This window comes from Netta rufina (assembly GCF_964035555.1).
Source record: "Netta rufina genome assembly, chromosome: 21".
Classification (NCBI taxonomy): domain Eukaryota; kingdom Metazoa; phylum Chordata; class Aves; order Anseriformes; family Anatidae; genus Netta; species Netta rufina.
The window spans coordinates 7334055-7361233 of record NC_140145.1 but is presented as its reverse complement, the minus strand read 5'-3'; the positions used below and the strand labels follow the sequence as shown (position 1 = coordinate 7361233).

Below are 27179 nucleotides of genomic sequence, written 5' to 3'. Positions count from 1 at the left end.
ACGGTGGAGACAACGGGGAATTGCTGCTGTATTTGATTAAACCACATACTGATTATATACGCTGCTTCTTATGTGCTACGGGTATGAACTAGATCTTTTTTTATTTTTTTTTTTTGTCTGCAGGAAAAATAAAAAAAGTAAAGCAGAAAAAAAAAAAAAACAGAGAGAGAGAAAGAGAGCCCTGGTCCCTCTGCCCCTTGTGCTGTTTGTGTGCAGGGCGAGTACCGTGGGGGGGTACAGAAATACCCAGCGGGTGCCTGCTGCTGGCTGGGGTTGGGCACGTCCTAAAGGAATTTGGGGAGGGGGCTCGGGGTGCGGGGGTACGACCTGGCTGCTCTTCTCCCCTAAGAGCACAGAGGGGGGCTGGAGGAACAGAAGCGATGCTCAGAGGCAGGGAGGTGCTGAAGGAATTGCTCACAGAGCCAGGGGGCGAGGAGGCTGACGTCCTGCCCAGGTGGAACAAATTCGGAGGTCGGGTCCATCCCTCGCCCTGCGTGTACGGGGTGGGGGAAGAAGGGCTCAGGGTATGGGGGGCTGCTCCCAGCGATGCCCTCGGAAGCCTTGACACCAACAGCGCGTGCAATAAATTCCCAGTTTGGGTTCTTAGCATAAAACTAAGTAAAGCTTTTTTAAAGGGGATCAAAACATTCAGAGACCTCTTCCCGAAAACGGAGCCAAGGGGGGGGTTCCCTCCATTCCCAGCGATCATGGAGCTCCTGGACGGGACTCGCTGCACGTTTTCCTCTGCAAGAAGAGAGAACACAACAACTGATTTTTTCCAAACCCCTCTGCACTTGCTCGAAAGACACGGGCGTCTACATTTTCTCCGATGACAAACAAACATTTTTCCTGGGGTTGCCAGAACCACACTTCGGTGTCTGCTGTCTCCATCAGTCTCCACAAGGAGGAATCCGTTCTGCAGAGCCTCTTCCAAAGCCTCTTACATCAGCTACCCCTGGTATCGGCATGGGGAACCCAGCCTCTGGGGGGGGGCAGAGTGGGCTCAGCCCTTGGAAACTTCTCCTTTAGGTCGAGTGTAGTTTTTTGTTTTGTTTTGTTTTGTTTTTTTTTGGTTTTTTTTTTGATGGTTCAGCTGCTGTGTTTGGTCTTTTCCTCCTGTGCTGGGCTCACGTTGCCAAAATTGAATTGGGTCCAAGGTAGGCGATGCGCTAGGAGAGGTGTAGAAAATCAGCACACGGGAAGCTGTAGCAAATAAAACACCAAGCTGGGAGTGGGACAGCATTGAACTTAAATTCATCCATAATCTTAAAATGCCACTCCGTGCCCCCAGATTTCCCCCCAGCTGAAGGGAGGGGGCTTGGGGACAATGTGAGGGCAGGGGGTGGCTCCTGCCCGGTGCCTCCACACTGCTCCACCCTGGCCAATGCCACAAAAACAAGTTTAATTCTTCGTTTTTGGCCCCAGATTTGCCATCCAGCCTCACGCAGCACTTGGCCCTGGGTACACGCAGAGCCCTCTTGGGGTCGTGGTGCAGCCGCCACGTTTCTGACTCTCTTCCAGCGCTCGACAAGGCCAAATTGTAATAAAATTACCGGAGTGTTTTATCTAATTAGTTTAAGCTAATTTCGAGGCAATTGGGTACAAGCCGTGGGTTCAGCCGGGAGGGCTGCTGGCCTGGGAGATGTGTTAAAACTGAAGAGGTGAAATCGCAGCGGGGTTTCACTGCCCACCCCGTAAACCCTCTCCCTTCATGTCCTGGTGCTCAAACCCCGCAGTCCTGGGAAGGGCTGGGGGAGGCGGCCGAGCCCGGGCAGGTTTTTAATAAAGGACGCAAAAAGCACTTTTGTCTTTGTGTTTTTTTTTTTAACCCTAATGAAATATTAATGCCTGGTTCAGACAGCTCGGCTGAAGGTGTGTCCACGAGCACAGCGGGGCTGGGGCAGCGAGCAAGGAGCCCCGATATGTTTTAGGGTCCTTTGCACTGAACTTCCCACAACTTTCCAGGAAGTTTATTTTTAAACTCTCTGCTTGAGTCTAAATTTAGCAGCGGATCGATTCGTCTCCCTCCTCCCCTCGTGAATTATAAGAGCATCTCCTGCTGCTCAACCCAGTTCTTGGTGGGGATTTGCCCTCCCCGGCTCCGAACGGATCCCGGAGGGACGTGGAGGGGGAGAGGTGAAGGGGAGAGGGTACGGGGTGAAGCCGTGCAGAGGGCAAATTTCACACCGGAGATTGAAAAGGGAGAGAGGGGAAAACAAAAAAAAAAAAAATGGGGGGTGAAAATAGGGAAAAGGTGGCTTGGGGTCGTGGTCATTTTTGGGGTGGTTTCCTCTGGTTTTGGGGCATTGCGCCGCACAACAGCAACACGGGTCCACGGCTGCTGGCCTTTTGGTGTGAGACCTGCAGCTTTCAGCTCATTTCATCAATCCTTTTTCATAATTCCATGGGTTGTTGGCTGGTTTTTTTTGGTGCAAGGCTCAGCAAAAGGCTGCGTGGAGGGGGGTGGGGAGCAGCCCGGCTCCGTGCTCTGGTGCTGGCACCCTGTGCGCTCTCCAAAGCGAGAGCCCCCCCAAAAAATAAAGAGAAATGCGGGTTTGGGCTCTGCAGGGAAAAACCCGGCTTGTGCCCGGCCCCTGCTCCGGGAGGAGCCGCCGGGAAGGGAACGCGGCCGGCCGGGAGGGGGGGCCCCTGCCCCGGTCCTGCCCCGGCCCCGAGCCCCGGCACCGCGCGGCGGCGGCAGCGAGCACCGGAGGGACCGGGGGGCACCAGTACGGGCTGATACTGGGCACCAGTACGGCACTGGTGGGGCACCAGCACGGGCTGATACTGGGCACCAGTACGGGACTGGTGGGGCACCCGTACGGGTTGATACTGGGCACCAGTATGGGACTGCATCAGGCACTAGTATGGGCTGTTACTGGGCACCATTATGGGATAACACCAGACACCAGTACAGGAACATACCGGGCACCAGCATGGGACAGCAGCAGGCACCAGTATGGGTTGTTACTGGGCACCAGTACGGAACAGGTGGGGCACCAGTACAGGCAAATACCAGGCATGAGTGTGGGATAGCATTAGAGGCCAGTAAAGGCTGTTCCTGGCACCAGTATGGGATTACATCAGGCACCAGTAAAGGCTGTTACTGGGCACCAGTATGGGGTGGCACTGGGCACCAATGGGAACTGAGGCTGGGCACTGCTGGCATCGACCAGAACAGCGCTGGCTTTTGGCACCAGTACAGCTGGCACTGGGCACCAGTGTGAGTGGCCACTGGGCACCAGTACAGCTGGCACTGGGCACCAGTGTGGCACTGGGACAGCTGGGGGGGGGCCGGGGCGGGTCAGGCTGTCCTGTGTGCCCCCCAGCCCAGCTGGGATCAGTTTGGGGGGCACCACGTCCAGTGGGGTAGCATGAACACAGCCATGGGATTGGACTGGGGGCAGCACCCCCCCAAAATACTGGGGTTACTGGGGGGGTCCCCATGGGGCCTGATCCAGCCGAGCCCCCCAAACCACCCCAACACCCCCACGGCCACCCACCGCCCCCCGTCTGCCCCGAATTATTGCCTCCCCTGGAGCGCTGATTGCCCCTGAGCTAACGAAGGGCTGGGGGGGGGGGGACATCGGAGGGGGGCTGCAGGATAATAGGGGTGGCCTGGTGCCCCCCCCAAACCGGTGATTACCGAATTAACCGTCTGCACCCGAGCCCGTCTGCCGCAGGGATGTGGGTCAGGGATTACCCACGCCGTGCCCCCCAGCCCCCCTGTGGGGAGGCACTGGGGACGTGGAGCCCCCCCCCGGTGCTGTCCCAGGACGTGGCACCCAGACACGGGGAGGGGGGGGGCAGGAAGGAGCTCCAGGCAGCCCTAATAAATACAAGAACAGTTTATTGAAAAAAAAACCAAAAACAAATAAAAGAGGCAGGGAAAGGGGCATCGGGCCCCGGCCCAGGGTAATAAATAACAAACGTGCTCCCGGGGGGCACCGGCTTACAAAATATGGCTCTGGGCAATGGGGACCCAAGCTGGGTCCCCAGCAAGGCTGGCGGGGGCCACCGGGCACCCCAGCGAGGAAATTGGGGGGGCCCAGCCCCCCGGCACCCCCCGGGCACCTGAGAAGGGGTTGAGCACCGAGCACGGCGGGGTCCCAGCCCCAGCGGGGGGCACGGGGGCAGCCCCCCCACCGCCTCCCTGAGAGCCGCCGGCGCGGCCACCGCGGGGTCCCCAGCACCGGGGCGGGGGGCTCAGCACCGTGGGGGTCAGCCCGGGCTGGGCGTGCAGCTCGTGGCCCCCTGTCCCCCCCCCAAATCCGGGGTTCAGGCGAGGATCTTTTGGGGGATCTCCACCGAGGCCTTGATGAAGATGGCGTTGTCCCGCACGTAGTTGCGCTTCTTGATGTCCTCGTGGGAGATGAACTTGGGGTAGCCGAAGCCCAGGGTGCTCTCGTCCAGGGAGCCGCGCGAGCTCCCCGGCTTCTGGAAGTTTTTCCAGTTGGGGTCGGGGTGGAAGGTCTCGGTGATGTGCTGGGGCTTGGAGAGCGAGGGGTCGCTCTGGTCCAGCAGGGAGAAGGTGACGCGGTAGGAGAAGGGCCACTCCAGCAGGTTGTCGTACTCGCCCGGCAGCACGCGGATGTAGACGGAGAGGTGGCTGCTCTCGCCGCTCCCGTTGCCGTTGAGGAAGGCCGAGACCTGCAGCTTGTAGCCGTACTTGTGGGTGTAGAAAGGGGGGCTGAAGAACTCGTAGTTGCTGCGGGCTTTGGCCTCCTGCAGCTTGCGGGCGTAGTCGGCGATCTTCCAGATGAGGATCCCGTCGCTGCTCACCGACAGCTCCTCCACGTCGCGCCGCAGCTCCAGGATCTCCTGGCGCTGCCGGCTCACCAGGGCGCACACCATGCCCAGGTGAGCCTTGGTGCTCTCCTCCAGGTGCCGGCCCATGGCCAGCTTGGGGCACTGCGGGGACGGCGGGGACGTCAGCGGGGGGTGGGATGGGGAAGGAGGAGGGGGCCGCGGGGATGGAGTTGGGGAATGGGGGTGGCGGAGAGGGGTGGCGCAGGGCTGCACAGGGACAAAGGGGTGGGACAGGAAAGAGGTGGCACAGGGACACCTGGATGGGATGGCACGGGGACATCTAGCCGGGATGGCACGGGGAGGACACCAGGATGGCAAAGTGACACAGGACAGGATGGGGACACCAGGTGGCAGGAACCCCACAAGGAACTGGACAGACGTCAGGGCAGGAGAGCTGTGGGGATGCTGCGGGGCACTTGGTGGCGTAAGGACACCGGGATGGGATGGGGACGGGGACGCTGGCACGGGGCTGGGGCCACACTTACCCGGTGCTTGCAGCCAGCCTCCTTGAAGGGACACAGCAGCATGGCAGTGTTGCAGCTCTCCTTCAGGTGGCTGGGCATGTCCTCCCGCGCGATGCTGGGTGTCCCACACTGGTTGGGGCAGGGCATGGGGTACCGGGGACACTGGTACTGGTGGTTCTGGGGACAGAGGACGGCGGTCAGGTGGTGGCACCGAGAGCCATCGGGGTGGCCTCATCCCCACGGGCCCCGTCTCACCTGGATGGTGTCGAAGACGAACTCCTTGGCGCAGTAGGTGCAGGGCTGCGTGCGCTTGGGGCACTCGGCCAGGGTGTGCTGGGACAGCAGGCGCCGCATCATGCGGGCCCCACACTTGTTCTCGCAGTACACGCTCTCCTGGGGACACGTCCCCTGGTGGCCCTGGGGACCGCAGCAGCGTCACCAACCACAGCCAGGATCTGTCCCCACAGCCAGGATCTGTCCCCACGGTGTCCCCCATCCGGGTCCCCCACGGCCACCCTGCACCCCCTGAGACCCTGCTACCCCCCCCCAGCCATCTGCGTGTCCCCTCCCCGGCCCGGCGTGTCCCCCACCCCGGTGCCCACCTCGAAGGCCTCCCCGGTGAAGTCGCTGGCGCAGAACTCGCACTTGACCCGGCGCTTGGGGCAGCCGTGCTGCACGTGCTCGGGCAGGTCGCGGCGGCTCAGCTTGGCGCTGCAGCGGTTGGGGCAGGGGACGACGTTGAAGGCGCAGGTGCCGAGGTGGGCCTGGGGGCGCAGGGACGGTCAGAGGGGGGGGGCTCTAAAGCACCCCGAGGCGCAGCCCCGCTCCTCTCCTGCCCACCAGCTCCTACCTGGAGGTGTTTGATGAGCCCGCTCCAGCGGCAGCCCTCCTCGCTGTGGATGCAGCGGATGGCCAGGCTCAACACCTGCACCTCCAGCTCGGGGTCGGGGTAGATCTGTTGGGCAACGGGACGGCACCGGGCTGTCAGCATCCCCCACCGGCCCCCTCCTCGCCCCCCCCCAAGCCCAGCGGGGAGCCGTGGGCACGGTGCCCGGGGCCGGATCCCCCCGCCGGCACGCGAACAAGCGCCCTTTGTCGGCCGTGGGTTTCCGTTTCCCAGCGCGGCGGCACAAAGGGCTCTTGCTTCCGCACGGGCACCCGTGCCAGGCACCGGGGCCGTGCCAAGTGGGGGGGGCGCAGAGACCCTCGGTGGGGACATGGGGACGTTCCCTTGCCAGCGGGGTGCCCTGGCCCCGTGCCTGCAGCTCCAGGCTCACCTTGGCGTAGTCCAGGGGCAGCTGGTCCTCGGGGCACTTGAAGACGCCTTCGCTGCAAGAGAAAGGGGTCGGGGGTCAGGCAGGGCTGGGGCACGGCGGTGACACATCCACGGCATCCCATGGGACCCCCCAGCCCCCAGCCCATCCGTGCTGCCCACCCGGCGTGTGCCAAATCCAGCCCTCGGGGAGCCCTAATCCCGGCGGCAGCCGCTCCATCTGTCAGAGCTGGGAAATGCCCCCCCGCCAGACGCCCCCCGGGCTGCCCCCCTGCTGTCGGGGGGGGTTGGCACCATCTGGAGCCCCCTCACACCCCCTCCCCGGGATGGAGGTAGGGGCCGGAGGGGGCCGAGGGCAGCCCCCGGTGCCGGGGCCAGCAGCTGGGCTCCAGATGTGCAGCCCGGATGCGCGGCCCCAGGGGCTGCCCCTCGCCAGGAAACGGCCCCGCCAGCCACCCCGGCGAGGTGGGAACGGGGTGGGGGGACACGGGACCTGCAGCTGGGCCCTGCACATGGAGCCGTGTACCCCCAGCACGCCGCGTCCCCACCCCCAGCAGGACGGGGGAGCTCGTGCCAAGAGCCAGCCCTGGGCGCAGGATGGGGACGGAGCCCAACGGGGAGCCCAATGGCACCGGGCACGGCTGGCCGGGAGCCACCGTCACCCCATGGCACCGTGCCCGGGGTGGGAAGCTTGGGGTGCTGCCCATGGGGACAGCAGCAGGGACAGGCAGGGATGTGAAGGGGACGAGGTCGCCCCGTGCCCCCGATCGCTCCGCGTGCCCTTGGCAAGCACGGGGGTGTCCGGGGCTGCCAAGGGGCTGCGGGATGTTGTGGCCATCCCAGCAGTGCCACCAGCTTGTGCTGGCCTGGGATGTCACCGGGATCAGCTCGGTGACATCCCCAACAGCCCCTGAGCCCCGGTGCTGGGGACCAAGGGATAATGGGGTCAACAGCGGGGTGCGAGCCCTCGGGGCACGGCCCCGTCCAGCCCCGCTCTGCCACGTGCCCGCTGTGTTTGCTGGGCGTTCCCTCGGGACCACCACCGCCACCAGCAGCAGCCCCAGGGCCCTTTTTGGGAGGTGGCATCGCCCCATGGCCTTTGGGAGGGGACGCAGCGGGGCGGCAGCACTGGCCCTGCCCGGTATCGGGGTGCGGGGGCCGGAATCCCCATTGGGGCGGGGGTCCGGGGCGCAAATCCCCGACAAAGCCTCCCCATTCCTCACGCTCGGCCGGGCAGGGAATGTGCTGAGGCAGCACCGGGGGCACCGTCCTTGCCTCTGACCTTCGTGGTGAGCCGGGGCGAAGGGGCAGGACCCCCCCCAAAACCCCAAATAGAAGGGTTTTTTGGGGGGGTTTGGGGGGGAAGCACAGATCCCCTCGTGTCCGGAACTGAGCCCCACGGCCCCGGGTGGGTGCGGGAGCGGAGGCACAGCCTGGCACCGGCCCCGGGAACGCCCGGTTTCTACGAAACCGGCCTCGGGCACCCCGGTGCCCCCCCCCCGCCCCCCCCGCCCCGGGGACCGTGCAAAGGTCGCCGGAGCGGGGCGAGGCTGAGCCGGGGGCGGCGGCGGGCGGAACGCGGGGCCGGGGGCGCAGCAAGCCCGGGGGGGGGGAGATGGAGGGGGACGGGGAAAAAGAAGTGGGGGGGGGGGGGAGGACCCGAGGGGCTCCCGGGGGTGGGTTTTGGGGGGGCTCCGGGGTGCTGCTTCCTTCCTGCGCGGCCGGGGCAGGATGTTGGAGGGTGCTGGGAGCGCGGCGCTTCGCCTGGCCTTCCTCCTCCTCCTCTTCTTCCTCCTCCTGCTCTTCCTCCTCCTCCTCCTCTTCCTCCTCGCCCCCCCCCCGGCTCGCTGTCACGCCTGGGGGGGCCGCCTTGCACCCCCCCCCCCCCTCTCTCCCTTTTTCCCCTGCAGCACCCATCGTGCGCGCCCGCACCCTTGGGTGCGGTGGGGAGTGTGGGGGGGGGACCCTGCGTGATATCCCGGCGGGGTTAAAAGGAGGGGTCGGGGGGGGTCCGGGGGGGGGTCCTCACCTGAGGAACTCCTGCAGGCAGGTGTCGCAGAAGCGGTGGCCGCAGGTGGAGACGCGCACGGGCTCCCGCATGGGCTTCCCGCACAGCGGGCACAGCACCCGGCGCCGCGGCCGCTCCAGCAGCTTGTAGTCGTAGCCCGGCATCGCCCCCCCACACACCCCACCCCCGGCCCCGAAGCCGGCTCCCGGCCCCGCTCAGCCTTCCTCCTCCTCCTCCTCCTCCTCCTCTTCCTCCTCCTCCTGCCCGAGCCCCGGCTCCCGGCTCCCGACACCCGGCTCCTCCCCGGGGCGGCGACAAAAGCGCAGCCACGCCGCCCCCAGCCCCTCTGCCCGCCCCCCCCCGGGGGTGGTTGGATGGGTTTGGGGTGGATTTAGGGGGTTTAGGGGTGGGGGGGATGGAGGGCGGGCTGTGGGGCAGCAGGGGGTACCGGGGGGAGCTGGTGCTGCGCCCCAAGGGGGGCTTCATTCCCAGCAGCTGGGGTTACTGGTTCCAGTCCCCCCATGGCAGTGGTTCCCAGTTAGCAGAGGTTTCGGGGCTCCTGTCCCCTGGGTCTGGTGGCAAAAAGCTCTGGGCGAAGCTTGGCCCCACGTGTGCTGAGCACAAAAAAAATTTGGCCACCCCCGGGGCTTTCCCAAGGGCCCCGACACGCTGACAGCCCGCGGTCGGGGGGGGAGCAGTGGGGTAAACCTGAGCCTGGAAACACAACGTGCAAAAAATTAAAATTAAATTAAAAAAAAAAAAAAAAAAATAATAGACAGCTGGGTGAGCGCGGGGAGCTGGCAGCGGTGCCACCCGCCAGCTGTCACGGGGGGTTGGGGCTGCTCAAATTTGGTTTCTCCTGGGGGGGTTTGCTCAGAGCCAGGAGCCCCCAGGGCAGGACTGGGTCCCTCTGGTTCTGCCACCAAGTCGCAGCACACCCCAGAGCCAAACACATAACAAAAACAGCCACTGCCTGACACCCGTCCCAGCTCCCTGAGACACAGTCCGATCCCAAAACCATCCCTGGCCACGGCTGTGGGATGGGGTGATGGCCAGGAGGGTCCTGCAGGCCCTGCACCAGCAGGCACGGACCAGGCGGAGTTTTGTCACCATTACCCCCATCTCTTTGATGTTCCCCAATTTTTCCGTTTCTAACCTGGCTGAAGAGCCATCTCTGCTAATTAGCCCGGAGCTGACAAAGCCATCAGAAGGCGCTGGCTGTGCCGGCAGGATGGCTCTCGGAGGTGTCAGACCCTGCAAACAAAGCTCCCCTCCTTTCCCCCCTCTCCCTAATGAGAGCCCTCCCCGCACTCCACATCACAGCCCCGGCGTTTGTCTCGCACAAAGGCGACACTCAACCTCCGGGCAGGGCCCTCGCCTTTGGAGAGGGGAGATGTCCCCCCCCGGACCCATCTGGGCTCGGGGAGGTTTCCTTCTCCTCCTTCCTTCCCTTTTTCCTTGTGTTTAGGGACAGAAAACCAGAAAACAGACACTCTGGCTTCCAAAGAAGCCAAGGCGGCGCCTTGTGCCCCGGGGGGAAGAGTGGGGAGAGCTCGCTCCCTGTTCTGGGGACCGGTGCCCGCAGAAGGCGAGGTGCTGGACAGACAGACGGACAGATGGATGGATGGATGCATGGATGGACAGTGGCTGTGAAGCGTCTTGGGAACGGGGCTGTGACCAGGCCAGGTGCCAGCACCAACCCAGATCAGCTCAGGGAGCAGCAGGCGCGTTTTGGCCGTTCCCTGCTGACAGCAAGGGGCCGAGGGCAGTGGGACGGGTCAGCTCAGCAGGCATGGGAACCTGCAGCCCTCAGAGCCTGCCTGCCTGCGGCTCCTCATGCCCGGCCCTCCTTGCAGGCAGCTTTTCCTCAGTGAAAATGAACAGACCTCGGTGTAAATGGACAGACCTGGGCACCCAGGTGAGGTCAGCACCATCAGGGATGCACCACCAAGGACCGGGAGCCCTCGGTCCCATCACGGCCCCGGGTTGTGCTCAGCCCCTGGGCTGCAGCAGAGCTCTTCCAGGCGTTTCCAGCACCGGGGTGCAGGGACAAAGCAAGGCTCACGGCAGAAGCCCTGAGACCTGCAGTTTTCACCGGGAGCTTCTGCGGGGAAACAAAGCAGCAGACGTGAGGAATGCAACTGGCCTATTTGCCGGGGCTGCTCTCTGCCTCCGGCACATGGACGTGCCTCGGCTTGTCGTTTCAAGAGCTATTGTTGCTCGGGGCTGGGGGCCTCTTTGTTTCCTTTACCCTTTCTCCAGGCTTGGTCACAGCCCGGTATTAAATTATTCAAATCATCTCGCCGGGCTTCACAGCTGAACCGAGCACGCAGGCTGCAAAATCCCCAGGGCTCCGGCCCTCGGTGCACAACCCCCAGCCCAGCACCAAGCCCCCTGCCTGGGGGGGGAAATGTCCCAATATTGGGGCTGGTGACACCCTCAGAACCAGCAGTGCTGTGCGAAGCCCCTTGTTAAGCCATAAAACAACCCACCCAAGGCCAGCAGGGCAGAGGGGGCTGCCAGGAGCGTGCTGGAACAAGGAGCCTGGCTCTCCATGCTGCACGTGGCCCGGGGGCAGAAGCATTTTGGTGTCACTGTTGGCGAGGCAAAGGGTGGCAGAGAATCCTGTCACCCGCCTGGTGAGGCTGGAGCAGGAATCCCTCCTTATGGGGTGTGTTTGGAGGTGGTGTGGGCTGAGGGGAGCCCCAAGAGAGGGGCTGTGCGGGTGCAGGGTGAGCACCGCACAGCCACGAAGGATCTCTTGCTACAGGAGGAAAGACAGCGGCCCAGAGGGGCTGCGAGGTGGTTTTCCCCAGCCCTGCAATTATCCCGGTGCTCAGGTCGGTCTGGGAGCAGCTCCACCTTCCCCTCCACCGACAGCAGGGCTGCCAGAGCTGTCCCCGTAACCTGCAGCACGAGAGGCGAGGGCCAAGGCACCGGCAGAGCCTTTGAACGCGAGCCGGCTTCCTGGGCTAGCAGGGTGTAACCGCCTGAAAAGGCAGCTCCACGAGAAACAAAAAGGGCAGGGGAAAAACCCATTCACCCACCCTGCCAGGAGCCAAAGAGGGAGGCCGTGTCTGCAGCCAGGACTGCACACGCCTCTCCCGGCTGGACGGGACCTGCTCCCTTCCCCAGCCAGAGCCTGCGAGGCGAAGGAGGGAAGAGCGGGAGAGCTGCAGAAATTCATTACCTCTCACATGACAGAGGGATCAGTCGGCTCCTAGCAGAGCCCGGCGAGGTTTCCCTCATTGAAGACGGGAGAGAATCACAAAAATAATTAGAGAGATTCCATCTCAGCCAGCTTATGAAAGCACCGACTTTATACACAACAGATTGGCAACAGCACAAAGATGGATGTGAAAGGCAAGAGCATTTGCAATGTCAGACAGATCAGAGACAGAAGCTCATCAAAAAATGGCCCAGGGCAGACAGAAGTTAAAAAAAGAAAAGGAAAAAAAAAAAAAAAAAAGAAGGAAAGGAAAGGAAACGACCCTTCTGGAGATAAAAACCGTAACTCCTGTCTGTGACACGGTGATATGCCCCCCTCCTGCCTGCAGAAAGGATCCCTGGTGAAAATTCATCATCTCCCCGTGGAGATCTGGGTTAAAAAACTTCACCTAGAGACAATCGCTCGCTGTGTTCTGCTGCCTTCCACTAGCTCGGCTGGGAGCCAGCGAGCTGGTCAGCAGCAGGATTTAGGGGCCCGAGGACAAACATCAGCTGGAGGATCCTCAGCTGGGCTCCCCGGGGCTGGAAGGGGAGAGCTCTGGGGGGCACTGCGGGAGGGCGGCTGCGCTGCACCACGAGGAGTGACGCTGCTCGCGCCGGGTTCGGCCAGCCGAGCGGGCCAGGACCCTTGAAAGCGTGCTGAACAGCTCGAGCAACGGGCAGAAGGCTTTCAGGGGGGGGATGGGAAAGGCCAGACTTCTCTAATTAGAAAAGAGGTTTGCACTTAGTCACCCAGTGTAGTGCCTGGGGCTGTAACTCCAGACACTGCCGCGCAGAGGCTGACAGTTCTCTCAGACACCAAGCTGTCAGCCCGGGCTTTGTAACCAGAGACAGTTTCCACAGGGGAAAACAACCTCTGTGCTCACCAGCGGCAGAGGAGAGCCCTTCTGCTTCTACAGGCACTTCCAACAGGGTGGGGAAGAGCCCCAGTGTCACCCACCAAAGGCAGAGACAGTACTAGGGACGTCTGCCCCACGGCAGGTCCAGTGCAGCGGCTCTCAGGCACTTCAGGTTCACAACGACCCTCGTTGATGTGATGTGAGACCAGCTCTGGTTCCGTGGGAACCGTCGTCAGGAGCTCCCCGTCATTGCTACTCCCTTCTGGGCGCAGGGACACGGCACAGGCAGGCTACACGGAGCCTCCGCACCCGCAGGGTGAGGCTGGATGCTGCCCCGCTCACCTCCAGCTCACTGTGGAGGTGACTCTTCCACGGCAGCTGAAAGACAAAAAACAACACCATGAATAAGCCCTCAGCCAGCGCTCGATGAAGCTGCAGCGAGGAGTGTCCTGCAGCAACAGATGAGCAATGCAAACCCTGCCCTGCTGCTCCTGGAAGCGTCAGTGGCAGAGCCCAAGCAGGAGGAAATATCTCGAGGCTCGCGCCTTCCTCCTCCTCTCCAGCACGCCCGGCTTCTCCCAGTTATCCCAGGCCAGTGTTTGCAGTGGGATTGAGCAAAGGGCGCAGCAGCAGTCTCACAATAAAGCAGGCACAAGTCCAAGCCGGTCAAAAACAGCCCTGGCCACATGGGAGGAAACCGCAGAGCGGTGCACAACTGCTGCCCCAAAGGTGGAGCGCGGCTCGGCAGTGCCAGCACCCCTCCCAGCTCACAGCCAGACCTGAAAGTGGCTGGAACATCAAACGTGTCGCCAGCTCGGGCTCTTTTCGGAGAGGTTTCCAGGGGACTGAGCTGTGTGAAAGCCCGAAGTGAGAACTTCAGCCCTGGTGCTGAATCTCGCAGCCGAGCCTCTGTGAGCTCAGCCCCTGGGAGCCCACAGCCCAGCTGCCCAGAGCTCGGTGTGACTCCAGCATGGGAAGCGGGGGTGCAGCTTGCAGCATTTTGCTCCCACGGCAAATTCCCCGCTTGTTCCTGAGCCCCGGGGACTTGGCTGTTCCCCCTGTCCCCTTCACGGCAGCACGCATCACGTGAGAGCTCGGCACTCATGGCAGCAACGGGACCGATGCCGCTGCGCTGGGGCAGCCAGCGGGCCTCCTCCCCTCGGGGCTGTAATTAGCCTCCTTGAAGTGGGCTGGGGCTGGGATCCCTCAGCCCAGAGCCGAGGCCATAATCGGCCCGGCAGAGGAGGAAGAAAGGCCCCCTCCAGCACTCTGGGCCAGGCTCCCATCGTACGCCCAGGCAGCGGAAGGGCAGGGTGATGCCACGGGCACGTTGTAACCACGCAGCGAGGCTGCCTTTGGCCCCAGCTGAGAGGAACCACAAAAACCATCGCTATCTTTTCCAAACCACAAGGGAGAGCCGGCAGCCAAAACGACGCCTCAAATCTCAGCTTCTTATTTCAGCAGCAGCAATTAAGAGGGCTGCTCTTTCGGGATACTCGGCAGGCCAGCTCCCCACCAGCTGCAGCCCGGCCAGCCCACCTGGCTGGGAGCGCGTGAGCCAGCCTCTGCCACCCCTCTCTGCTCCCCCAGCCCGGGGAAAACAGCAGTGCCACAGGGTGGTGAGGCAGAAGGGGAGTATTTCTGCACTTCAGGTTATTTCTGTTCCTCTAGATGGACAGGAATAATGCACAGCTATGTGCCGGGGGTGCTCAGCACAGCTCTGGGCACAAGGCATTGTGTCTGGCTGGGCTCTCACAGCAGGAATCTCGGCAGCAAAGCCTCTACTCACGCTTTACAGCCAGCAGCGTGTTCCCGTGGCAGCAGGCTACGGAGGTCACCAGGTATGGATGCGTCTCCTCCAGCTGCACAGGCCGCGGCGCTCCCGTCTCCTCGTCCTTCCTGCCCAAGCGTCCCCTGGCTCCTTTCCCCCAGGTGCACACCTCGCCGTCTGCAGAGGGACACAGCTGGCTGCACGCAGGGCTCCCGGTGGCCTTCACCAGGGAACTGCCTCCCCTCCACCTGGAGCTTTCTCCTGCTTCAACCAGCAACGTGAACTCCAGGCACAGGGAAGTCAGGGCCTGCTGCAGCCCAGCACGCGGGGACTTTAGCCTCACCTGCTCCGATGGCCACGGTGAAGGCGTCCCCACAAGCCACCACGGTGACCTTCATGGCCTGGAGCCCCACCACCAGGTGAGGCACGCGACTGTTGCGGCAGGAGTTGGTGCCCAGCTGCCCGTGCTGGTTGCTCCCAAAGGTGTAACACTGGCCAGAAGCTGACAACAGAGAGAGGAGAAACAAACGGGGTGTCACCAAAGGATGTAAGGAAGCCCCAAACCCCTAAAAGAGATGGGAGAAAAGAACGGGTGTCACCCGAGGATGTACAGAACCCCTTTTCTCTCTACCATGCTGAGCATCCTACTCCACAGAGCTCCAGTATTAGGAGCAGGCTGGCTCTTGAGCCTCTTTTAGGCTTTTATCTACAAGAAAGGGAGGAAGAGAGAGCAAAGGCAGCCCCCTCTCAGGGGTCTGGGCACCCACGCCTCACCTGTGACCGCAGCAGAGTGCGCCGTACCGATGTCAGCGCACACAATCGGCTCTTGGTTCAAGGGGGCTGACTGGGCGCACGTGAACACGGTGGCCTCTTCCACCTGGTCCTCCGGGGAAGGTTCTTCTGCTGATCTGATCTGGTCCAGGCCCAGCTTGTTACACCTGCAAAGAGAAAAGGGCAGCTCAGAGCTGGCTGAAGCCAGCGTCAAATCCTGCCCGAGCATAACTGCAGCCCCAGCAGTGAGAAGCTGAGGAGCAGCATCACACGGAGAGGTCTTCTCGAGACCATCTTCGTGGTGGACGCAGCAAGGGGCTGAGGAAGCTGTAAGGCAGGCTCTGAGGTCTCCCAGACCCTCGTTTCCCCTACCTGTTGCTCCCGCAAGCGAGAATCTGGTTCTTCACTGTGAGGACCATGGAAGAATCGATGCCACAGATGACCCGCTGAGCCTCGTGCTCCGGTGGGACTGCTACCTGCTGGGGGGAGTTATGGCACTCCAGGGTGCCCAGCCCAAGCCGACCTGGCAGGAGGAACAAAACAGGACACAGCTGAGGGCAAGGCACAAACTGAGCACACCCCCAGGAGCCACTGCATCGACGGGGCTGCCTGCGAGAGCCCAGCCTGGGACTTATCACCAGGAAAAGCAGAGAAACCCCGAGCACGGGGGCCCTGGTATGTGATGAAGCAGCTGCAACTTGTCCACACCCACCCAGCCTGGCACATCTGGAGCGGACTGCAGGCGAGCAGGGCCACGTGGGAGCAGGCAACGGAAAGCAGGAGCCCCGTTTGGCACAGCAGAGCCCTTCTTACCATTATCCCCTCTGCCCCAGGCAAAGACTTCCCGTTCGTTGGAAACTGCCAGGACGTGGGACGCGCCACAGGCCACCTGCACCATCTCGTAGCCCAGCAGGGCCTCCACGATCTTGGGCTGGCAGGGGAAGAGCAGCAGCCGTCAGCCGAGACCTCCCAGCCCGCCCGGCTGCTCCCATCCCTCCCACCCTGTCCCCCCCCTCCCCTCGAGCCCCAGCGCAGCGCTGGCACCATCCCAGTTTTCATCCAACACAAACACCGGCGAATTTTTTTTGTTTTTCTGTTCCAAACAGCCTTCAAAGGGTTTTAAGAGACTACGTGCACGCAGCGCAGAAGATAACGCAAACATCTCAGGGGCGGAAGAAAGCAGCCAGCACAACGGTTTGGAGAGGGAAGAGGTTGAGCCGAAGGGCTGGGATTCGCCCCCCTGCCCGTGCGGGGAGTGCCAGGGGCTGTTAACGCCCGCTCTGAGCAGGCAGGGGCTTGGTGCAGGATGCGTTGGCTTGAAAAGCTCCGGTGCAGAGGAGCCGTGAGCCATCGCCACGTCCTCGTTAGGGCGTGGGGAGACGGCGATCTCCGCGGTTCGTCCAGCCCCTGCTGTGACCTGCTGTTAGATCTGACACCTCGCCGCAGCAAGCCTCCTTCTCATTATGTGCCTGAAGTGAAAAGCACCATTTGCTGGGAGCTGGCTGCTGCTCCCAATTGGTTTCCCCCCCCCCCCCCAAGCAATAAACACCCAGCAGCTCAGCTCCGGCCGGAGCGAGGCACAAATGAGCCAGCTGACCACAGAGACAAATGGCACCAGTCCCCGGGCTCGGCTGGAAGCCATCGGCTGCTGCCACATCCGAGGGCAGGCGAGGAAGAAGCTGGAAGGGAACAACAGCCCCTCAGCCCCGGCGCTGGGAGCCAATCGGAAACACACAGCTCTTCTTTAAATACTGGCTCTTTTGAAAAATAACTTTTCTCAGTGAACCCTGGCAGCTGCAGGCCAAGAGTGAAGCAGGCAGGTGTGTGACTGGAGGCAGGCTCCAAGCTGGGCGCCTGCCAACAGCAACCACAAGGCAGCTCTTGACTTCCCCCGCGCTCAAAGGGATCATTGTGCGGGGCGGGGGGGGGTGTGCTGGAGAGAAAAAGAGGCAGGTTGGGCTTTTTAAAACCCGCAGCGACGAGGAGAGGAGGGGGAGGGCTGCGGATGCCAGAGCACGCCTGGGATGCACACCCCTGGCGCTGGGATGAGCCGTCTCACGTGGCGGATAAAGCGCAATCCGTCCCCTGCCCCGGGGGGAGCAGCGTGCCCGGCCCCTCGGCGACAAACCTGGCTGACATCCGTGAAGTTTCCGTGCCCCAAACAGCCGTTGCTGCCGCTGCCGAAGGTCATGATGATGCCCCGGTCTGGGAAAGCAGAACGAAGTGGTGTTAGTGGTACACGTGATGCCCTGAGAGGCACGCAACACACACACACAGCCCGTGGGGGCTTCAGCAAGCTTCCAGGGAGCAGCAGCCTCGATGCGCCGCGACAGCTCGCCAAACAACCATCAGGGTGATAGCGGGGCGCTGAGATAACATTGGCGCAGCTGTGTACGCAGGAGCTGCTGGCTGCACGGCCTGGCAAGGTGTTAAATACACAGAGCTGCACAGCGAGCAGCCGCCCAGCAGAGCGCTGGCAGGAAACGCCACGGGGAGGGAGGACAAACACATGCTGGTGGGGTTGCTCGTCTGTCATCTACCGCCCTGAGCCCCGGCAGAAGGGCAAACAGAGCTCCCAAAGGACCCCCGGGAGGGTTTTGCTCCCTCAGGTTGGTGTGCGTGCTCTCCTCCCAGCCAGAAAGCCTCGTGGCTCGCTTTAACAGGGCGTCAGACCCTGCCTTCCTGCAGCTGAGGACAACCAGCCCCCCAGGAGCTCACAGGAACCCCTCGTGCTGACTTCTTGTTGCCGTGCCAGTCCCCACCAGTCACTGCCTGTGTCCCTGTCATGCTTGCACAGTACGTGACAGAAAATGCCTGAAGTTCCCAGACATTCCTCACGCTCCAGGCCCCACTGCTCAGGCCATTTCTGGCTTCAGGTGACACCTCTGCAGGCAGGACAACAAACTGAATGCATTTATTGCCTTCCCCATACCAGACGGACCTTTGGGACCTGGCTGATCAGCGGCACATCATGTGAGGTCCTGTGATTCGTGCCTGACCCCACCTGATGCTCCACAGCATGCCACGGAGCCCTTCATTTCATCCCAGCCCAGTGCATCTCCCAGTTCTGCTCCGAGCAGGTAGCCCAGGCTGTCACACTGTGTTTGTAACAGCACCAAACCAGGCCGGGACTCATCTGGGACTCATCCAGGCACCAAACCAGGCAGTCCTGGGACTCATCCAGGCAAAGGCACACGGCAGCAGCTCACCTGTGAGACAGGCTGTGAAGAGATCGCCGCAGGACACGTGTTTGATGGTCACACCAGACTGGCCCTCCAGAAAACGGGAAACAAACTGAGGCTGCAGCTGCTCGGTGGCTCCTGGCAGAGAGGGGCCTCCTGCAGCACCCATCGGGGGAGCCTGGAGAGGAGAAGCACCAAGAGATGAGCAGGAGAATCAAGTTAGGCCCCTTCCCACAGTGCCATCCACGTCCTGGACTAGACTGTGGTCTGGGGGACGCAGGGCCAGGACCTGTGTGGTGAGGGGAAGTTTCTCCTCCTCAGAAATCACCTCGGAGCCCTCAGTGGCCACTGCCCACCCCAGGTTCCCCGTGGCTCACCTCCCACATGATGAGCCGCCCCGATTTGGTGACCCCGGCCTTCTGCGTCCTGCCAGCAGACACCTGCACCACTTCGGTGTTGAGCATGGGCAGGCGGAGCGGGGTGGTGATGCCGCTCCCCCAGGTGTAGATGGACGACAGGGGAGGAGGGATTCCCGTCCTGGCTGAGCCACCTCGAACACCTGCGGGTCAAACAGCGACGTTTCTTACTATCCTCTCTCCCGAGTGCCTCTCTGACCCCCCGACACCCAAGGAAGAGTTTGTTTTTTTTTTGGAAGCCCCCTGCCAGGACTCACCCCGTGGCCGGGCGCTGCTCACTCGTCCCCCCGTCCGGCCGTGGGTCACTGCTGGCACCGGAGCCAGGGGCTTTTCAGGCCTGCCAAATGAAAGCCCAGTCCTTACCGCCAGCTCAGGGCTACCCCAGAAGGTCTGGGCAGACCTACAGCAGAAGCCACAGCTGCCTAGCTCACAGAACTGCCTCGGCAGGTGCTTTAAGCCACCTGAGAAAGGGAAGTCGGTGTCAGCGTGCTTCCCCCCCGAGCTCCCAGCTCTCTGTTACCGCCACGACAAGCCCACACCTGCTGCGGCCACAAGCCACAGGGCCTGCAGCTGCTGCACCTTGGGTACTGCAGCAGAACAGCACGGGGACAACCCTTTGTGGGGCTTGTAACACAGACAACGAGCTGGTCTGACGCGTCGTGAGCCCTGGCAGCCCCTCCCGAGGGACGCAGCCGTGGCAGGATCGCTTGCCTCCTCATTTTAACGCTGCCCACGTCGGTGTAGAGGTTGAGAAGGGGGCGAATGCAGATGGCCTGGGCCATGATCTCATTCAGCTGCGGCCGCTTGGAGGGGTCCAGGTTCAGCATGCTGAGGATGAGCTGGCGCAGGTCGGGGCTGTACCTGTCCGATATCGGGGCGAACGTCCCGCTCATGATCTTCAGCACCAAGGCAGGGAGATTCTGGGAGAAAACGAGACAGAGACGTACAGTGGCTGGGCAGGCAGAGGCGAGGCCAAGGCTTAAGACACTCTCAGCACTGCCCTCTGCCTTCACACCATCCGGTGCAGCGAGGAGTGAACCAAGCAGGCATTTTCACCTCTGTAAGGGATCACAGCTCCCTGCACCGCGCGCAAACCCGATCTGTCTTACCGCAGCTTCAAATGCTCTCTTGAGGCTGGCGAGCTCGTACAGCACACAGCCCAAAGCCCAGATGTCGCTCTTCTGGTTGTAAGGCTTCCCTTCGCAGAGCTCTGGGGAGATGTAGCACGGAGTTCCCACAACCTGAAAGGGATGGAGAAATCTACAGCGACGCTGTGAAAGGCAGGAAGGTGGAAGGAGAACAGCTTGGTTTACAGCCCTGGGCACTGACTGGCTGGAGCACCAAAGCTCAGGGGAGCTGGGTGTTTGTTCCCCAGTGTCAATGTCTGGCTGACAATCTCGGTAAAAAATATGAGGATTTGCCTCCTGGAGGCCTCCCTTGCACATACACAGATTTCCTCTCATTTTGCTCCTGTTCACTTGAGAGAATCAAAACCCAGATCAATGAGCACGATATAAACGCCCAGCCAGGTCTGACCAGGTAGGGAATGATACCAGGCACAGAGAGGAGATTAAGGCAGGGCAGGACAGAGGGGCACTGGCAGGAATTCAGGTGCCAGGTGTGTGTCAGATGAGCCTGCAAACGCCATCCCTTAGGGTGGCAGCAGGAGAAGCTCAACTGACCCTCACCAGCGGGCTCAGACACCCCATCCTCTCCTCTCCCAGGCTAGGGCAGGCAGCTCTTGCCCACTTTTCTGCAGCCTAAAGAACCACAACAAATTTAGGCACGAAGCTACCAGCCTGTATGAACTCCGAGGAGCAAGACAGCACTGTGTGGACTGCTATGAGTATCCTACCTCCAACCTTACTCCTACAGCAGCTCCCATAAGACCATCACAAGTGAAGCCCAGCATTTCCAGCCTGCTGCCGTGGCTGTAAGCAGCTCCCCTGCGAGGCCAGGCCACCCACCGTGTAGGCTTTGCTCTTGCTGCTCAGGATTTTGGAGATGCCGAAGTCCCCGATCTTGACGATCATGCGGTGCTTGTCCAAGAGGATGTTCTGCGTCTTCAGGTCGCGGTGCAGGATCTGCTTGGTGTGCACATGGTGAAGAGCCAGGAGGATCTGCACGAAGAAGTGCAGGATGGTGTCCTCATCCAGCAAGGAGTTGCAGCGCTTGTGAATAAACTCCGCCAGCGTGCCCCCTGCAAAAGGGCAGCCAAGGGCTGTCAGCAAGGGTGGCTGCACGGGGCAGCACGAGCCCAGCCTAAAAATGTGGGGGATTTAGCATCTTAATGAGCCAAGCACATGGGAAAGAACACGTCCTGGTGGGACATGTGGCACGTTCTCTCCGTGCTCCCGAGACCGTGCGGAGAACAATGGCAACACAGTTGGTGGGATGAAGAAACAGCGAGGGAGAAGTCGCTGTTGACACACTGTCAAAGGCAGCAGGAAAAAGGAACGCGAAAATTACAGCTCCTGGAGCCCTGTCAGGACACAAACCTCGATGGCAGAACAAGATAAGCCTGTTCTGCAGACAAAAATTCTTGCAGTCCAAGAGGCCACGTGGCACTGAGAGGCCCCTGTCGAGAAGGAGAGGTCTCGATTCAGGTTTCCTGTGAAACTTTTAACAAACTCTCATGCAAATGTTGAGTTAATCTTACACTCCACGGCAAGGCTCGTTAGAAATCACATCTTCCCACACAGATCTGTGCGACCAACAGCGTGGCCAAGAGCTGACAAAAGGAAACATAAGCGAAACCCAAACCCGGGGCAGATGGTGGAACACTTATCATCGGCAGGGGTGTCAGAAATCTCTTTGTATCTGTTAGGAGTAGCGGGCATAAGGCATGTGAGCACAGAAATACGGGATGGCTGGGGGTTGGCAGGGACCTGTGGAGGTCCTCATGTCCACCCCCTGCTCACTACAGACAACTGCCCAGGCCCACGAGCAGATGGCTTCTGAGGATCTCCAGGGAGGGCGACTTCAGCACCTCTCTGGGCAACCTGTGCCAGCGCCCAGCCACTTGGCTCTTGGTCAGCTTGGCACCCACCAGGACGCACAGATGCTGCTCTGGAAAGATCTATAAGGGCCATATCTCCTCCAGAAGGCCTCGTTTGTAGTCCTGGGGGTTTCTGGAGGACAAAGTGAGGCCACAGCAGATGGACCCAAGGCGAGCTGAATGCTCGGTGTCCCCTGGAGCTGTCACAGGCTCGAGGGGCGAGCGGGGCGCACCTGGGGCATACTCCATGGCGATCATGAGGGCCTTGTCCTCCAGGAAGTTCTCGTAGTACTCGATGACGTTGGGGTGGCTGAGCAGCTTCAGCACCTGGCACTCGTTCTGCGCCGCCAGCCGCTCATCCTTGCTCATCTGCTCCACGGGGATCTGCTTCAGGATGACCAGCTTCTGGTCGGCCTTGCGCAGGCACAGGTGGACGATGCTGTGGGGACACGGGGTGGGGGGTGTCACCCTGGGGTGACACTTGGGCCTGGCCTGCCGCGTTGCCATGGCAACGGGGCCTGTATGGCAACCCCTTCCCCATCCCGGGGGGGGTGCCATGTCCCCCCCTTTTCCCGTTACCATGGCAACAGCCAGGGTCAGCCCCCACCCCAGGGTGCCACACTGACCCCCGCGTTGCCATGGCAACGGGCCCCGGAGCCTTGTTGCCATGGTAACGAGGCCTGCGGCCTACCACCCCGCGGTGCCCTGCCGCCCCCCACCCCCTCACACCCCCATCCCCGGAGCCCCCCGCTCCGCCCGCAGCCCCCCTCAGCCGCCAGCCGTCCCCCCTCACCCGAAGGCCCCTCTCCCCACCACCCGGATCCGTTCGTATTTCTCCATCGCTCCCCCTGCAGGCCCAGGCCCCCCCCGTCTCCATGGAGACACTTCCGGGTTCCTCTACGGCGGCCGCGGGCGGACAAAATTCCCTGCTCCGCGCCCGTTATTCCCCCCCCCCCCCCCCCCCCCCACCTCGTTTTAGGGCCGTTCTATGGCCACGGAGCCCCCCCCGGCGGCTCCTCACCGCTCCCCACCCCACCGAGGGGTCCCCTCCTGGCTGTTGGGTGCCCCCATCCCCTCCCTGCCGCCTCCCCAAGCCAGCTTTGCCCCCCCCGGACCCCTCTCGGACCCCCCTGGGGGGGTCTCTGGCACCGGGGGGGAGGTCTCTGGCACTGGGGGGAGCCCCCCCTGCCCCAAAGAGGGGCACAGGGACAGCGGTGGCACTGCCACCCCCCCCAAGCCATGCGGTGTGGCCGTGCTGCCATCTAGCGACACCCAGCACGGCGCGATGGGGGCTGGGGGGGTCCCTAAAGCCCCCCCTGTAGCAGTTTGGGGTGGTTGGGGGCGAGGTGACAGCGCTGGGACACCGAGGGGGGGCTCCAGGACACGCACACAGTGCCTGGGATGGATGTGTAACACCCTGCGGGTGGGCGACGCCTGGTGTGCACTAAAGGGGCCTCAAAGCCCCCCCAGCCCCAGCCCCCCAGCATGGACATGCAATGCCCAATGCATGCCCACGTCTGTGCAATGCCCAGGATGCACGTGCAGTGCTCGATGCACACACACACACATGGAATACCCAGCATGGATGTGCAATGGCTGATGCACACCCACGTGCAATGCACAATGTGCACATGCAATGGCCAGTACATGCATGCACACGTGCAATACATGCAATGCCCAGCAGGGACAAAGAATGGCTGGTGCATGCACATGTACATGCAATGCCCAGCATGGATGTGCAATGCCTGCACAGACATGCAATGGCTGATGCACACACACACACACACACACGTGCAATGCCCAGCACAGACATGGGACGGCTGATGTGCACACATACACAATGCACAACATGGACATGCAATGGCTAATGCATGCGCACACACGTGTAATGCCCAGCACAGAGGTGCAATGCCCGATGCATGCACACACGTGTGCAATGTTTCACACAGACATGCAATAACCAGTGCACACAGACCCATGTGCAATGCTCAGCATGGACATGCAATGCCCGATGCACACCCACACACGTGTGCAACGCCCAGCAGGAACGTGCAATGCCCAGTGCACAACCCCACATGTGTGCAATGCCCAGCATGGGTGTGCAATGCCCAGCATGGACGTGCAATGCCCAATGCACACCCCCACACGTGTGCAATGCCCAGCATGGACGTGCAATGCCCAGCATGGACGTGCAATGCCCAATGCACAACCCCACACGTGTGCAATGCCCAGCGTGGACGTGCAACGCCCAACGCACACACACAACTGTGCAACGCCCAGCACGGACACGCAACGCCCCATGCACACCCCCACACGTGTGCAAACCCCATCCCATACCCACACCCCCCCCACTCCTTCCCCACTCCCTCCCTCCCCCCGCGCAGCCGCACTTCCCGCCACGAGCTGGCGCCGGCGGGGCCGGGCGGAGGGGGGCGTGGCCGTGCGGGAATTAAAAACCCAAAGCCCCGCCCCCGGCCACGCCCCCAGCGCCCGGCAGCCCGCGCCAGCGCGCGCCCCGGGGCGCGGGCGCGGGAGCCGAGCGCGATGGGCCCCGGGTGGCGGGCGCCGTCGGTGGCGCTGGTGGGGGGCAGCGTGGCGCTGTTCGGGGGGCTCCGCCGGGCAGCCCTGGCCCTGCCCCGACCCGCGGCCGTGCGGAGCCGTCCCGGCAGGGTCTGGCGTTGGGGGAACCTCCTCGTCTCCTTCGCGCACTCCGTGCTGGCCGGCCTCTGGGCCCTGTTTAGGTACCGGGATGGGAAGTTGGAGGGGGGTGCTAAGGGGTGAGGGGAGTGGCGGTGGGGAAGTTTTCTCGCCCGCTTGCACTCGGATAGGGGTCCCCTCGGGAGCAGGACACCCCCCCCGAGCACGGGAAGCCCCGGTTTGTCCCGGCACTGGGGTGGGTTTGGGGTCCCGGGGCCGTACCCGCTGTGCTCACCCCGTTTTCCCCCTTTTTCTGCTTCCCCCCCCAGCCTCTGGCAGTCCCCAGAGCTGCTCTCCGACATCCAGGACGGCTACAGCGTCTCAGGGCACCTGCTCGTCTGCTTCTCCTCAGGTAAGCAGCCACACGGCCGGGACACATTTGGGACACATCTGGGACGTGGCCAGGACACGGCCATCCCATGGGACTGTGCCCACCCAGCTCAGGGACCCCACACCTCCCACTTCACCAGCAGCAAGCCGCCTGCATGGCGCCAGCGCCCCAGGGCACGGCTCCACCACGGGGCTCCCTGTGCAGAGCACGGGCTCGCCACCCTCCTCGGGGCACCCCAAACCCCTCCTGCACCCCGTTTCCCGCAGCAGGGTGCTGGCACAGAAGCCTGACCCCTCCATGCTCTCCCTCATCCCGCAGGCTACTTCATCCACGACAGCCTCGACATCATCTTCAACCACCAGTCCCGCTCGTCCTGGGAGTACCTGGTGCACCACGCCATGGTGAGCACGGGGAGGGGACGGGACACCTCAGGGGGGGGGTTGCTGTGCTCCTGGGGCCGTGCAGCGAGGCGAGCTGCAGCCCTTCCCTGCGCCTCGCCCTGGCTGCCAGGTAGGTTGTGCATCCAGGAGCCCAGGGAGCCCGGCGGGGCAGGACGGCTGCCAGAGGCGGCTCCTGGCGCCGGGAGCCAGACAGGCTGCTGCTCCCTGGCACAGGGGCACGGCTCGGTGCTGGGGACGCTGGCACTGGGGACTGAGATCCACCCTCGGATCGGGTGCCCGCAGGGTCCCAGGGTCTCCAGGAGGGGATCTGGGCGCTCCCACCACACCCAGAGCGTAGTGGGGGAGAGCTCACGTCTCATGGGGCTGTGCCCAACCTGGGAGCTGATCCATCCCCATCCCCTCCTCCCAGGCCATCTCTGCCTTCGTCTCGCTCATCATCACGGGCCGCTTCCTGGTGGCGGCGATGCTGCTGCTGCTGGTGGAGGTGAGCAACATCTTCCTCACCGCCCGCATGCTGCTCAAGATGAGCAACGTGCCTTCGCCGGCGCTCTACCGGGCCAACAAGTACGTCAACCTGGTGATGTACTTCGCCTTCCGCCTGGCCCCCCAGGCCTACCTCACCTGGTATTTCCTCCGCCACGTGGAGGTGCAGGGCCAGGGCGCCTTCCTGACGGCCAACCTGCTGCTGCTCGACGCCATGATCCTCATGTACTTCTCCCGCCTCCTGCGCTCCGATTTCTGCCCTTCCCTGCGCCAGGGGAGGGACGTGGACGGGGAGAAGTTCCTCATAGACTGAGAACGCCGGGCTCCTACCTGCTCTTCATGTGCCTTAGGGCTCGCTCGTTCCCCACCCCGCGGCCGCAGGCCCTGCGTTCACCCCTCTGCAAGCCGCTGCTACCCTGCTGGACCAGCCCGACAGCCGAGCGGATGCCACCGAGCCCTGGGGATGCCCCCGAAGCCTGGGGCAGATCCTGGGGAGGAGCAGCCCGAGCCTGCTTTCGGCGCCAGCGTGGCCAAGGGGTGGCTGCGTGGCGCAGCCGATGGCCGGAGAGGGCTGGGAGGGAAGGGCCGCGGCCCTCCCGCGGTGGTGCTGGGTGCTCTGTGCATTAAATGGGTCTGTTCACTGCTGCCGCGGCGTGCCCAGGCTGGCTTTTTATTATTTTTTTTCTTGTTGGGAGGAGGAGGAGGGCTGAGGGCATGGGAAAGGATGTGCCCCAGCTCCCAGGGGAGGGCAGGGAGCCGGCACCACGCCAGGGACCCCCCTCGGGGACGCATCCAGCACGGTGCTGAAAAAGCAAAGCTCCGGCTCTCCCTCGCCTTCCACTCGTGTTTTTCCTTTCTGTGCCCCCTCGGGGGTGAGCTCCTGCACCCCGAGGGCCTCGCAGAGATGGGGTGAAGGCATCAGGAGAGGGGCTGAACCCGGCTGTGGTCCCTGAGTGGAGCCGTGACTCACCCGGCAGCCATGTGAAGCCGAGCTGGCATGGGAAGGCCGAGCGAGGCCACGGCTCTTCCTGGAACATCGCTGCCTGCTCAATCCCCCCGGGGCTGCCTCCGCCAGCCCCGCTGCCTCCAGCAGCTCCCCACGGAGCCAGGGCGCAGCTCCCATGGGGCTGGAGCTGGCCCTGCCGGTCCTGTGGGGTGCAGGAGCGGTGGGAAGGCAAATGGTGATGTTGTGACAGCGCCGGGATCACCCCGGGCTGGCTACGAGCAGCGGGGCTTTGAGGGATTCCTGCCCACAACCTGCTCCCGGGTGGGATCGGTCCTAAAACAGCAGCTCAGGCAGACTGCAGGTCAAATGAGGATGGAGGGGAAGAGGCTCAGCTGTGGGGTTGGATCCTTCCAGGGCTCCCCGACCCCGCAGCTGGCACTGGGGGCCGGGTGTTGGCAGGAGTTGAAATGGAGACGCAGCGCTCGGGGCCGTGCGTGGGCAGGGATCTGCTCCAGCCCCACAGCAGCCCCCGAGGCTCCCCACGGGCTCTCCTCGTGCCCCA

General features: G+C 62.7%; 3 protein-coding genes across 3 annotated transcripts; 1 reads left to right on the top strand and 2 right to left on the bottom strand.

Annotated features, from left to right (window-relative positions):
* Positions 1 to 4278: 4278 nt before the first annotated feature.
* Positions 4279 to 8718, bottom strand: TRAF4 (TNF receptor associated factor 4; the record flags this gene model as incomplete). The annotated part of the gene is made up of 7 exons (XM_084299500.1): positions 4279 to 4911; positions 5295 to 5450; positions 5529 to 5690; positions 5876 to 6037; positions 6124 to 6228; positions 6551 to 6602; positions 8576 to 8718. The coding sequence occupies 7 exons, from the start codon at positions 8716 to 8718 to the stop codon at positions 4279 to 4281; spliced, it is 1413 nt and encodes a 470-aa protein (XP_084155626.1).
* Positions 8719 to 12686: 3968 nt separating this feature from the next.
* NEK8 (NIMA related kinase 8) lies at positions 12687 to 22605 on the bottom strand. Its single transcript, XM_084299494.1, has 14 exons — positions 22553 to 22605; positions 21993 to 22198; positions 20729 to 20961; positions 19871 to 20002; positions 19396 to 19681; positions 18723 to 18895; positions 18373 to 18523; positions 17292 to 17368; positions 15977 to 16094; positions 15536 to 15686; positions 15167 to 15330; positions 14736 to 14894; positions 14411 to 14569; positions 12687 to 12999 (listed from the first exon to the last, which is right to left on the bottom strand). Exons 1-14 carry the CDS (start codon positions 22597 to 22599, stop codon positions 12971 to 12973), a joined length of 2085 nt encoding a protein of 694 aa, XP_084155620.1. The 5' UTR covers positions 22600 to 22605; the 3' UTR covers positions 12687 to 12970.
* Positions 22606 to 24254: 1649 nt separating this feature from the next.
* On the top strand, positions 24255 to 26306 carry TLCD1 (TLC domain containing 1). The gene is made up of 4 exons (XM_084299508.1): positions 24255 to 24500; positions 24726 to 24808; positions 25106 to 25188; positions 25598 to 26306. The coding sequence occupies exons 1-4, from the start codon at positions 24304 to 24306 to the stop codon at positions 25982 to 25984; spliced, it is 750 nt and encodes a 249-aa protein (XP_084155634.1). The 5' UTR covers positions 24255 to 24303; the 3' UTR covers positions 25985 to 26306.
* The last annotated feature ends 873 nt before the right edge of the window (positions 26307 to 27179 follow it).

Bases quoted from the DNA above. Each gene is read 5' to 3' on its own strand.
- NEK8 (XM_084299494.1), bottom strand. From the start codon at position 22,599: ATGGAGAAATACGAACGGATCCGGGTGGTGGGGAGAGGGGCCTTCGG. The intron at 22,199-22,552 runs GTGAGGGGGGAC...GTGTCCCCACAG, and splicing joins GTGGGGAGAGGGGCCTTCGG to CATCGTCCACCTGTGCCTGC. The intron at 18,524-18,722 runs GTGAGCCACGGG...TCTCCTCTCCAG, and splicing joins GGCGGCTCATCATGTGGGAG to GCTCCCCCGATGGGTGCTGC.
- TLCD1 (XM_084299508.1), top strand. From the start codon at position 24,304: ATGGGCCCCGGGTGGCGGGCGCCGTCGGTGGCGCTGGTGGGGGGCAGC. The intron at 24,501-24,725 runs GTACCGGGATGG...TTCCCCCCCCAG, and splicing joins GGCCTCTGGGCCCTGTTTAG to CCTCTGGCAGTCCCCAGAGC. The intron at 25,189-25,597 runs GTGAGCACGGGG...CCCTCCTCCCAG, and splicing joins ACCTGGTGCACCACGCCATG to GCCATCTCTGCCTTCGTCTC.